This window comes from Denticeps clupeoides, unplaced genomic scaffold (genome assembly GCF_900700375.1).
Source record: "Denticeps clupeoides unplaced genomic scaffold, fDenClu1.1, whole genome shotgun sequence".
NCBI lineage: Eukaryota > Metazoa > Chordata > Actinopteri > Clupeiformes > Denticipitidae > Denticeps > Denticeps clupeoides.
In genome coordinates, this window is record NW_021629982.1 from 45,597 (window position 1) to 58,620 (window position 13,024).

Below are 13,024 nucleotides of genomic sequence, written 5' to 3' on the forward strand. Positions count from 1 at the left end.
ATCAGAAAAACGAGAGATGAATTTTTTTCTTGCATTGTGTGCGTTAACAGTGGAATTGCATCAGTTCATAGTTGCGTCAGTTCTGCGCATATAAGAAAACATGATCACCAAAATGATTTTATGTGACAAAAATATTGTTCAAAGTTTGTTTAATACATTTTTTTGTTTAATACATTTTTAAAAATGAATTGTAAAACCATTTATTATTATTTTATTTATTTTTTATTTATTTTGATCTTTTTTACGCGGTCAGCATCGCGGGCTGCATTTGCATTTGTGACGGGCCGCATGCGGCCGCAGGTTGAGAACCACTGATTCTTATTAAATAAATATAATTAAATGTTCTTTACAAAGTTGAATGTGCTGACAACAAAATCACACATCGATGGAAATCAAATTTATCTACCCATGGAGGTCTGTATTTGGAGTACATTTACATTTACATTTACAGCATTTATCAGACGCCCTTATCCAGAGCGACTTACAATCAGTAGTTACAGGGACAGTCCCCCTGGAGCAACTTAGGGTTAAGTGTCTTGCTCAGGGACACAATGGTAGTAAGTGGGATTCGAACCCGGGTCTTCTGGTTCATAGGCGAGTGTGTTACCCACTTAACCCTGAGTTGCTCCAGGGGGACTGTCCCTGTAACTACTGATTGTAAGTCGCTCTGGATAAGGGCGTCTGATAAATGATCCAACTTTGATGTAATAAAACAAGTTAAAATGAGGCTCAGTAGTGTGTGTGGCCTCCATGTGCCTGTGTGATCTCCAGTGTTGGTGTTCTTGGACAAATGCCTAACGTGCTGCCCTCAAGGAGTCTGTTTCTGAGCAACTGAGCAGACACATACACATTTGTGGCCTGCTGGAGGTCATTTTGCAGGGCATGGAGAAAATAATTTTATTCATGAAGCAAATTATGGAAATTCTTAAGATCATAAGAAGCTTTGAATTGAAGATAACTTTCCAAACAAGATAATCTAAAGATACAGGGTGCAATAGAAAAATTTCCTGCACAATATCCTGCAATCTGAATAAAGTGTAGTGCTTTAGCAGGAGATTTAAGAGAACACCCCAGGAACACGTGTCCTGAGTTGGGAGCATCAGCAGAAATAACTTTATATAATAACTCCTCTTTGTGTAATTTTCTGAGTGTGGGACACAAATAAAAAATTAATTAATTAATTAATTAATGTATATTGAACATACTAGGAGTGGTGAAATAATTCACACACTGGACATTTAAATGGCATTATATGACTTACTGCAATACAGAAAAATATTTTTATTTTTAGATTTTATTATGTATTGCTTATTACAATTACTCCCTTTATCTTTCTGTCTGTCTGTCTGTCTATATTTTTTTTGTGAAGGTAGCATAATTTCTGTCCTGCCACTCCCATCACTATTGTCACCCTAGGCATTGCTTCTGCTCAGCCAATAATTTCCTTGAACACCTGAAATTAAAACTTGTGTCATTAGTCACTTTTAAAAGTATTGTTGACTTGCCTATACATTTGCTCTTATTTGCTATATGTAAATGTATAGTTATAACTGAGATGATTAATGACAACTAGTCAAAGAGTGCTAAACATTCTGTTAATTATTTTATTACACTCCTAAAATATGTACATGGTTGTTTTCCACACTTCACATGACCTCTTCACAAGTCAATGTTTTTATAACATAAAAATGTATAAATTATAGCAGGTATTGACATTTATCTTTGCATTAAACATAAACTGAACGAGGAGTGACCTTGTGTTCATTGACTCCATGAGCAAAAACATGCATGTGTTTCCACTGTGTGGAGCCTCTGTGTGTTTAGATTGTAGAACAGTTGGATTTGGAGAATACCTTCAAACACTGCACTGGTTTAGTGTTGGCCTTATGGGTAGATGTGATTATTACTTGCATTATTATTATTGGCACTGTTTGTTTCATTCCTGTCTACACCATTTGACGTGGCGAGATTGGTATTGTAATGTTAGATATTTAACAAATATAAGTAATCCAAAAACATCAAAATTTTGCGATCAAATTTCACAGTTGTATAATGTTTGGAACCATTAAACACTCCAAGGAGGACTAACCTGGACAATTATACTCCATGCTATGGCCTCTATAGCTTATCCACCAATTGTGAAGTGATATGTTTAATGGTACAATTTACAGTATGATCTGATTGTGAAAAAGAGGACAGTTGATTGTTCCGTCTATAATGGGCCAGTGTCTCTGAAATTAGCCCAGGTTGACCTATCAGTTGTGTGTGAAGGGAGTTTGCGCTCAGGACTCTGTTGGTGGTAGATCGGGTCCTTTTTGACCTGGTTTTCTGGGAGATCTGTTGATGCAGTGCAGAGAATCTGAAGCCGCTGAAAAACATGTCAGAAACTGGTCAGCTCTTGTGTAGAATTAAAACAGTGGACATATGTAAAAGACATTTAGTTCACCATGTTGCACCAAATGTCAATATCACTCATACCTCCCGAAGGGTTCCAGGGGTGGAAATGACAGCATAAACCATCCATATTGGCACCAGAAGAGTAGAGGAGAGGGTGAACCACCACCCAATTGCATAGCCCCACCAAGGGTATTCAAAGGTGTTGTTGAATTTCAGTGGGGTGTACTTTATCAGAGAGAAGACAAATGTGGCCTTGATGGAGAAAGAAAATCAGTGTACATAATCTGCAAATGATTCGAATTCTCAGTGTTCATGTGTTCCACCACACCTGGGTTAAAACTGAGTAGCAACAAACAAAGATTCTGAATCAGACGTGTTAAATGAGGGTGAATAACTACAAAACAGTCATAGCACCCTGAAGAACCCGAGATGAATGTGCATGTTATCATTTAAGATACTCACTGTACAAATCACAGGAGTAACATATTTCCAACAGTACTTTATCAGAGGCCATGGCCTGTATCCAATCATATCCTCTATATTTTCATATAGATGGTCTGCGCCTGTAACAGAGATTTAAAAAGTGAAGCTGTAAGGCTTTTCTTCTGTAATGTGCCAGGAGGTAATTTTACAAAGTAGTGTTCACAGCCGAAAATGAATAACATATTCATACCATCTGTTTACCCAACAGATTTTTACCCATTAGTACAACCATTAGTACAACCATATTACTTCCAGTTTCTTACCATAGACCCATCCAATGCATATGGACTGCAAAATAGCAAACAGGAGAAGAGTCATTCCACTGCAGGAGTAGTAATCAAAGAGCAGGAAGATATAAAGTCCACCCTGCAAACATAGAGATTGCCTCTATTCTAAATAACAGTATATATGAATAATATTCATTTATATTTATTAGGTCAAATGAGTATTGATACATTTTGAATGTGACTATCAGTATGGTTCATATGCGCATGAGCAAAAAGACAGCAACCTGTTCTTATGTTGGTCAAAACACAGACCTGTCTACTTATTCTGATCTTGTCGAAAGACTTATGAAGGTATGTACTGGTCTGGCTGCTCACCTCAGTGACCATTACTATACCAATCAGGAAGCAGCTGACACTGAGGATGAAGAGAAAGAATTTCCGGCGGTGGCCAGTGTGGAAGAAAGATGGGTACATGTCCGAAATGGATGTCATGAGTGCCTCTAGACCCACAAACTGAAAGAAGAAGAGACCAAAATAGGTTAAAACCATGGTAAAAGTTGACATGGCAAATGACCAGGTGTACTACCAGGTCATTTTTAAAATCAGACACAGTTTTCAGGGTACATACCTCACTGTCTAGCCCCAGTAAAATGATCATGATAAAGAAGCATATAGCCCACAGTTGAGGAAAGGGCATCATGGCTACTGCACGTGGATAAGCGATGAATGCCAAGCCGGGACCTTTATTGCATCAACAATTTTGAATTTCTTAATGAATCATGTTTAGCTAAATTAAAATAAATTCCAATAAATTTCTAACACAGCTCTTCAGTTACCTGATTCTGCAACCATTGAGATATCGATCCCTTGTTCATAGGCCATGAAGCCAAGAACAGAGAAAATGGCAAAACCGGCCACAAAACTGGTCCCACTGTTCAACAGGCAGAGGTAAATACAGTCTCTAGGAAACAAAAAGACCATCTGTCATAGACTACAGCCATGAAAATGACATGATTGAAGTGAAACATGGCTCCCTCATCACTTCAGACACTTACTTGTAGCAGTTGTTATTGTACTTGTTGTAGCTGCCCAGAGCAGTCAGACACCCAATGCAAATTGCGTACGAGTAAAAAATCTGTGTACCGGCGTCCATCCACACCTATCAAGCAGGAGAGAAATACATTTGACAGAAGCCACAAGCCCATGTCTGTACGTGTCCTGGCTGAGAGTGCTGAAAGCCTTGCAGGTACCTGCGGGTCAACAAGGCGTGTTGGTTCTGGGTACAGGTAGAATTTAATGCCATCAGCCGCTCCTGGTAGGGTCAGCCCACGAACCAACAGCACCAGCAGCATCACATAGGGGAAGGTAGCAGTGAAGTACACCACCTAACAACAGATTTCTAATTATTCTTTTATGTATATAATACAAAATAAATAATACACTTAAAATAATCAATATGCAAGAATTACAAACTTACTGGCTTTGTCCCAAGTCAAGTAACATGATCTATTAACTTTTTGTAGGGAAACAACAAAAATAACTGATTCTGTAGATGGAGTAATTGGTTAATATCTTTACATGTCAAATCCGGTCCTCCTAGAAGTACAACTGTACATATATGTACTGTTGAATACATAAAACTGTGAGCTCTTGACTACATAAAACTTTGAGCTCTTGGCATTTTTTACTGAGGAGTAGTCATGAACTTCACCAAACATCCATTGTCATCATATTTAGCCCAGAAACACCAACTGAGTTTGAATAGTCAGCATTAGCTTGAATGGGTTCAGGAAGTAAAAACCCTGTCTTGTGCCTTATTCCTGTACATAGATGCTTGTTTCTAACTTTTTGTTTGAATTCATTGGATCAAAAGGAACCCATCTGGCTAGAACAAGGTACCGCTGGGTACTTTCCGCCCCTGGGTTTCACATCTCTGATGTGGACCCCAAAAAAGAGGGAGAATTCTCCATGGAGTTGTTTAACAGCCTCATAGCACAGGAGAGAATACATTCATCTTGGAAAACATAATACACAATTCCAAATGTAAAAAATGACTTAAAGAGGAACCCGGTGTTCTTCTCACCTTGCCTGTGGACTTGACTCCTTTCCATACGCAAAAGTAACAGATGACCCAGGCTAGGAAGAGACAAAGCACCAGCTCCCACCTCACTCTGCCCAGGTCTTCAACATTGCCAGTTATATTCAGAACTCGTCTCCTGGGCAAGCAAACCACACATCCACACACAAAAAATCTTTTACAGCTTCATCCTATCCCTATGTAAGCGTTATTTAATGTTTTAATTATATTTGATGTCCTGTGCATTAAAAATGTGAAGTCCTCAATGTCCTAAATTATATGCCATACTGTCATTGTAACCCAGAGAGGCTCTACAATGTAAGTTGTCAACTAATAAAAACAGTAGTATGATACAGTACCATATATATAAAATGACATAAAATTGTAGTGTCAATTTTGTACAGTGCATTTAACATGCAAACATAACCAGACATTAGTTGTAACTCACTCCCAGAACTCTTTCACTGGTGATGTTGAGTTTTCAGGAAATGTCCGGTTAAACGTGGCCTTCAGGTCAAACTCCAAACAGAACTCTGTCATTGGCAACCACACACAAGAAGCAACTTTTTCTTTTCTCCCTTGTTGATACAAATATGGACAGTATGTAAGCATCTACACCACCATTTCAATTAGAAATTTCCATGAAAAGAAAATTGAATAAAAAAATAATGGAAAAATGTCTTCATTCGGATTAGTGTTTTTATTTTAAATATATGTAACTGGTTTTAAGCAGGTGTGCTGTTAATCAATAATGCTTTCAAAGCTCCAGATAGTAATTGATAATTATGTTGAACAATTTTCAAGATCCAAAGTGAGCAAAGAAAAAGGTATTCTAAATCAAATCGTTATTTAGTGTTACGACCCTTTGCCTTCAAACCAGCATCATTTCTTAATTATACCAAACAGGTGCTAATGATCATCAGTTTCACATATCATGGTCATTTACTGAAACTAAATCAGCTGTGTAGAATCTTTAAATCTCAGAGTCTGTTACCCAAGTGAGGTTGTGGAAGACGGTTTCATGACATCAGGTCATACACCATGACCAACTGGATCAGCAAGGTCTTTCCCAGACAAAAAATTCAAACTTATTTCCCTTTCCCAAACTTATTTCCCTTCAAACTTTACCTTCAAAGATGTCTAGTGATTTACATTTACATTTACATTTACGGCATTTATCAGACGCTCTTATCCAGAGCGACTTACAATCAGTAGTTACAGGGACAATCCCCCTGGAGCAACTTAGGGTTAAGTGTCTTGCTCAGGGACACAATGGTATTAAGTGGGGTTTGAACCTGTGACTCTGTAGTCTTCTGGTTCATAGGCAAGTGTGTTACCCACTAGGCTACTACCCACTAGGCTAGGCTACTACCTACTACTTACGATCAGTAGTTACAGGGACAGTCCCCCCCTGGAGCAAAATGGTAGTAAGTGAGATTTGAACCTGGGTCTTCTGGTTCATAGGTGACCCCTAGGCTACTACCCATTATGAAAAATACAGACATATCATAGAATATAATCAGTAGGATACATGTCGAATTCTAAACCAATCAGAGATGATGAATGGTGGTGTCCGCCTCTAATTGGTCATGGTCCAGATATTCCAATACGTTTGAAAGTGTGCATGCTGCAGTCAGATTGAGAGGTAAGTAGCCTGAACCAGTCACATAGACAGAGTGGATTTAGCCACAGATTAGAACTGTAATCAGGCCTTAAAATTAGACCCAAGCCCGACAGGTACAACTTTTTGTCTGAACAGCCATTTCCAGATACTACAGACATTTTAAACATATCACACATATCACACAAAACCAATGGCAAAGAAAAAAATCATAATTTTTCTATGAGCAACATGTGTCAACATTAATAGCAACATATAATTTTGCTGCTACCTGTGTTCCAGCTGTTTCTGCAGCTGGCCCAAGGGAGCTCAGAGGAGAAAGATGAGAAAAGGTAGAAAAAAGCCCAGGCCAAAATGATGATGTAATAGATGCTGGAATACAGAACAACCACTTGATGGCCATAACCCATTCCTATAAAGTGACAAAGGGCAAAACATTAAAATTAACACAAAAACACAGGGACAATAAAGTATGCTTTTCAATATGAGTGGCATTATGCATTTGTGGCAAATAATTGTTGAATATAATTTTGAGCATGTGTATCTGAGTGTGATGAGAAATGCAATGAATAAATAACTATCATTCTATAACTTCATCACAATATGGCAGTATTACACCATGGAACACGACTGTTGTAAAATAACTTTTCTTTGCTGAACATTATCTTTTGCAACATAATTTGGCAGAGTCCATGTTAAATAAATAAATGTGCACTATATGTTACCACAACATCAACTTATCTGACGTATTAACAATGGCATAATTAAATGTCTCAAACTTGATATGTACAAGCTACAACACAGTCTCTTTGTTTGTATATAAGTATCTAATCTATTGTTTCTAATTGTATTTCATTTTTCTTCAATTTACCTTCAAATAAAGGACAGATTTTCCTCCAGCATGTGATGGATCCTTGGCTGGTGTACTGGCCCAGCGAGGTCTCCAACAGGAAAAGGGGAATGCCACATGCGAAGAGGAACACCACATAAGGGATGAAAAACACCCCTTATGATGTCACAGGATGAAAAGAAAGCTTTTAAATCAGATAAAATCATGAAATGTTTATTACAGTTATGTGAATATTGATATGAATATGTTTTAAACATTTATCTACATTTATGTGGTAAGTGCAAACATAGCACACTGACGTACACATCTTTCTTATTATAAGTTATGTGTTGTTATTGTTGATTCAACTTGTCTCTGTTGCCCCTCTCTTCCTCCATGTATCATTCATTCTTTCGATTTTCATTTGATAATCAAATAAATGGAAAAGTAACTTTTTTATGTGGTTGTGAATCGGAAATTATTTTAATTTTAGTACTGGATCAAAGCTACGTAATGGAAAAACGAACAGCAAGACCAGATTTGATTTTAGTACTTAATTGCTCTGGTTTATGTGACCCGAATTTTTTATTTTTCTTGCTAGCTACAATTTTAGCAACTTTAGTGGTGGTTTTGTATCCGATTAGCTTTTTAATTTTTGATTATCAGTTGAATGATACATGGATTATGAAAAATATATGGTGGTGGTGGTTTAAATATGGTGTTTGGACACCATGGAATGTGTGGTCGAGAAACAGAAATGTGGGAAAGGATGTAGAGGATGTGTTTTAATTGTTTTTGACTAAAATATTCAAGTGTCAGATCCTACCTCCTCCATTCTTGTAGCACAGGTAAGGGAACCTCCACACATTTCCTAGGCCGATGATCTGACCGGCTACGGCCAAGAGAAACTCCAGTTTGCTGGACCACTGGCCCCTTGCTTTGCTGCTGGAGATGGGATGGACCATGTTTGGATCTTGGTAGGTGAATTTTAACTGCACCTTAGGCTTGTACAGGTTCTCCATTGCACTGCAGAGTCAAACCAAATTAAATTTTAAACTTTAGTTAATCCAAAATGTAAAAAAAAAAAAAAGTGCATATGCAAATCAATACTTTGTTAAAAGTAGGTTGTGGTCCAAGAATAGGCCTCTCATTAAGTGAACAATGTCTATTATCCCAAGGGTGGTAGTAGCCTAGTTGGTAACACACTCACCTATGAACCAGAAGACCCAGGCTCAAATCACACCTACTACCATTGTGTCCCTGACACTTAACCCTGAGTGTCTCCAGAGGGGACTGTCCCTATAACTACTGATTGTAAGTCGCTCTGGATAAGGGTGTTTGATAAATGCTGTAAATGTAAAATCTATTACCATGCAGGCATGATCTTAGCACCTAGCACTTTGGTCATAGAAGCCTGGAGTATTTTCAGATGCTACTAGAAACATTGCTTTAAGGCAATGAGTCATGCATGCAAACCTCCAGTTTTGTAACATATCCCATTTGCTTCAAAGATCACTATAGCCCAATCCCACTGCCCTGACCCTCATGCTTGCATGTAGGACCTGTAGGACCTGTAGGACCTGTGTATCCTGAGATCAAAGGTCAAAAGATCAAAGGTAGTGGTCATCATTGCAGGTAGCTAGGTGTGGGGCAAAATGGTAAGGTCACTGACAATGTGCATTGGGCCTTTACAATTTAATTTATTATTTAATCGTCAATGCTTTACTCAGAAAGAGGTTCTTGGGATCCCACTGACAAGGCTTTATCAGCTTCACATTCAGTGCAAGATTAGGGTCAGGGCTGAAGAATAAGACAAACATATATGCAATAACATTTTTGCAGATGCTAGGTCACTTCCCTTTCTGTGAAATATAAGCCATATTAAATAGAATCCTACTGCTAGTTGTTTCAATAAAGCAAGTTTCACTGCAACCTTAAATCTGTGTCAGTGCAGTGCTCACACCGGGTTCCTCTTTAAGTGAGAACCTCCCACACTGTGCTCCTGTATGAGAACATGCAGTCACTTTACACATTTACATTTTTTATAAAAATCTTTATATTTTATAACACACACCCTAAAAAGGTAAACTGGGATAATTCTGAAACATCACATTAACAAAATACACCAGGCTGTGTAGGACACAAGGAACTTGAAAAGAAAATGGCAGTAATGAAGAAACACCAATTATGGCTACTTGTTATAAAAGTATATTTAATGTTTGGCAGTTTGAAATTCTGATTTGTAATCATTGTGTGGGTGTTTCATTTAGACCCAGAGAGTAATTTGGGAATAAAAGTTGTTCCTCTCTATGTTATTAAAATGTTTATTACATTCACTAAGTAAATATATATTAAGACCCTGTTATAAACCAGTTCAGATAAGTCATGTCAAATATAAATAATGTACATTTAAGCAAGAGAAATGCACTTTCAAATGTCATAATCATATAATACATTACATATGAATCTGAGTGACTGATGAATGTTGCAAATGTCGGTTTCTGTTAAATGCCTTTGAAAAATGGAACCAAACAGATATGAACTATAATCAATTTATGACTACCCTAGCATTATATATTAACTTGCTTAGTAATATAGAATGTTATCAGTGTTCATTATGTCAAGATCACAATTCTTATTTGGAGAGATAGCACTCTTTTTGTTTTAGACAAGCCAGTTATGGCAATGGAGACTTTATTTGTAGACTTTGTTTGGAACATAAATATTTAAATGTTAAACATTTAGTCACCTTGCAGTAGAGCCACATGCATTTGTTTGTTTCTGGTAGAGATGGTGAGGGTGTTGAATATTTGGGTTAATACGGGAGGTTCTTCTAAAGTACTAAATAACCAATGAACCATCTAATCAAATAGGAAAATCAAATAATGAAAAAGTATGAATGCTTATAAAAGCATTTATATTATTTCTTGAGAATAAACTGGCTTGGCAAACATGAAATGTCAATCATAAACACCAAACATTTGGTTCATTCTTAAATCTAAACTAATACATTGTTAGAGAGAATTTTCTCTGAAAGTACCGAACAATCCTGCTGCCAAAATATTCCATATGGATCTTTGCCCAGTTTTCTACTCACTGGGGCAAAGGTCCAGCTACCATTAGTAGGAGGATGTCTGGCCGTTTTTGTGGCATCAGAACAATCATGTAGTGTTGCCTTTGTGTGGTTCTGCTGGGAGGAGGAGTTCTGGATTGTGATAGTTGAAACACAGCAGCTCCAAGGCAAAGGTGGAAAGTTTAGGTTCAGAATAGACTGGTCCCCTACAGTCTGGTTGTAAATAGCACATGAACTAGCAAATCCAGCAAAGACTCACAAAGGTCTAAATACCCTTCTGGCTCAGAATGTGTTAACTATCTTATTACATGAACATTACTTAAATTATTTGTGATATTTTCATAACAATCCAGTTGCATATTCACACATCTCATCACTCACATTTCATTACCCTTCACAAAGCTTATTTTCTTCTCTTTCTAAACACTAATGCCATTCCTATTAATCCATATATTTTATATAACATTTATTTTATGATTATATGTACCAAAACAGAAGACATAGATGACGTTTAAAAAGTCCTGCCTACTGAATTTGTATATTCAGAAAATATGTGTATACTGTGTACTGTGTCATATTTTATCTAAAGTGCATTTTCCATCTCTTATTCAACAGCTAAACCGATGAGGAACACACTGTTAGTCTGTTGTGAGCACATTCCAAAGGTTATGGAACCACTACCACTATTGCTACTTGAGAACTGGACTAAACATCACTGGACTAAACTCACTGTTAATGATTTAAAATAATTATTAATCAGTTACTGATTACATATCTGACTTTCAAATGAAATTGTGTCCATATCCCATTTACTAACGTTTAGTTTCATTTAGCTGAGGCTTCATGTCACTCATTACGCAGCAACAAAGGGACACAACAGCAGCAGGTGGGATTATACACATGTGGATGTGCAGCTCTGACTTTTTTACCCATGAGGTTGCCACAATAATCTTCTTCTGTATATAATCTGTGCTATTTCCATGTAATATAAACACATATTTAACAAAACCACTTTCATCTTTTCTGGGACTGTTCTGAGTGTTAAATAGAACAGGAAGAGACACTGACGCCGGTTTCTCTACAGCAACACAAAGCATTGTCACTGTGACCTTTAGCCTACATTCAACTGCTCGGGGCTACAGAATCTCCTGAATGAATGCCAAATGTGGGTCACTTGCCTTCATGTGGAAATCACGTTAGGCCTGAACATAAACACAGTTCAACACAGCATTTCCAAATGTCTTTAGAAAAGCAGAATGTAGAAACGGGGACTACCTGACGGAGGAAGCCAGTCTGGAGTGTTCTGGAGCCGTATTTGAAAGAGCCACTTCCCCATGAAAAGTCAGGGTGAGTGTGAAGACGCTGCCTGCTCTCGTGCTCCCTTGTCCCTGCTGCTCGCTGTCTGTCCCTCTCCTGCTCCCCCGCGCCCACTGTGAGTGTCCCCATGTGTAGAAAATGTAAGAGTGTGAATGCACGCATGTGTGTGCTGCATGTGGGTGTGTGTGTGAGAGAGTGAGGCGGAGCTTCATGCAACAACAACTCCTTCAGCGGAGAACACTGAGGGAGACGCACACATGCCTGCAGAATGTTAAAGTGTGGCGAACAATGAATCACAGATGAATGGCCATTCGCACAGTCCCAGACTCTAGAATGCCAATCAAAAAGGATTCAATGCACCAAAAGGCTTTTAGATAGGCACATATTACACAGAACATATGAAGTTATCTCCACTTGTTATGGTCACATGAAGGTCACACAATTCTCATGTAAAAATAAAGAGTGAACTTGCTGTCCTGTCTCCAATATAACATTCACGTCACCCTGCTGGCTGTGAATGAGGGGACAAAAAGAAGAAGAAACAGTTGAAAAAAGCACAAGAACCCTGTTAAAGAGAGCAAAAGACATTGTTTTGACTTAAATACCCCACGACCAATCGGTTTTAGAACTCCTCATTGTGCTGGCAGATGACTGGGTCACAGCAGTCCAGATGGACATTATCTCCACTGGTTAAAAATGGCGTATGGAAGGACAACCAATGAACTTGTAATAAGGCCAGTGGAGGTCAAGTAATCATGATCATGCTCTTGGGGCCGCAGTGGCCTAGCGGTTAAAGATGTGTCCCCCGTAATCAGAAGGTTCAAAGCACCGTCCCCACACACTGCTGCCCACTGCTCACTCAGGGTGATAGTAAAATACAGAGGACACATTTCGTTGTGTCACTGTGAGCTGTGCTGTGTATCACAATGACAATTACTTCACTTTCACTCTTGTATTGTTTTACTGCCAGTGGTACTGGTACATTGTGCAAAACAGATGG

The 13,024-nt window shown here is 38.1% G+C and overlaps 1 protein-coding gene across 2 annotated transcripts; it reads right to left on the bottom strand.

Moving 5' to 3' along the window:
* Positions 1-1,590: 1,590 nt before the first annotated feature.
* On the bottom strand, positions 1,591-12,204 carry LOC114779016 (sodium- and chloride-dependent GABA transporter 2-like). Of its 2 annotated transcripts, none has more exons than XM_028967198.1 (15): positions 11,983-12,204; positions 8,461-8,660; positions 7,677-7,811; positions 7,077-7,217; positions 5,633-5,717; positions 5,191-5,323; positions 4,358-4,492; positions 4,163-4,266; positions 3,944-4,068; positions 3,736-3,848; positions 3,483-3,620; positions 3,144-3,246; positions 2,860-2,960; positions 2,479-2,649; positions 1,591-2,368 (listed from the first exon to the last, which is right to left on the bottom strand). In XM_028967198.1, exons 2-15 carry the CDS (start codon positions 8,654-8,656, stop codon positions 2,213-2,215), a joined length of 1,836 nt encoding a protein of 611 aa, XP_028823031.1. In that variant the 5' UTR covers positions 8,657-8,660; positions 11,983-12,204; the 3' UTR covers positions 1,591-2,212. The 2 variants fall into 2 exon arrangements, with proteins under 2 accessions (XP_028823031.1, XP_028823030.1); XM_028967197.1 differs by having other exon boundaries at positions 5,633-5,762.
* Positions 12,205-13,024: the final 820 nt, after the last annotated feature.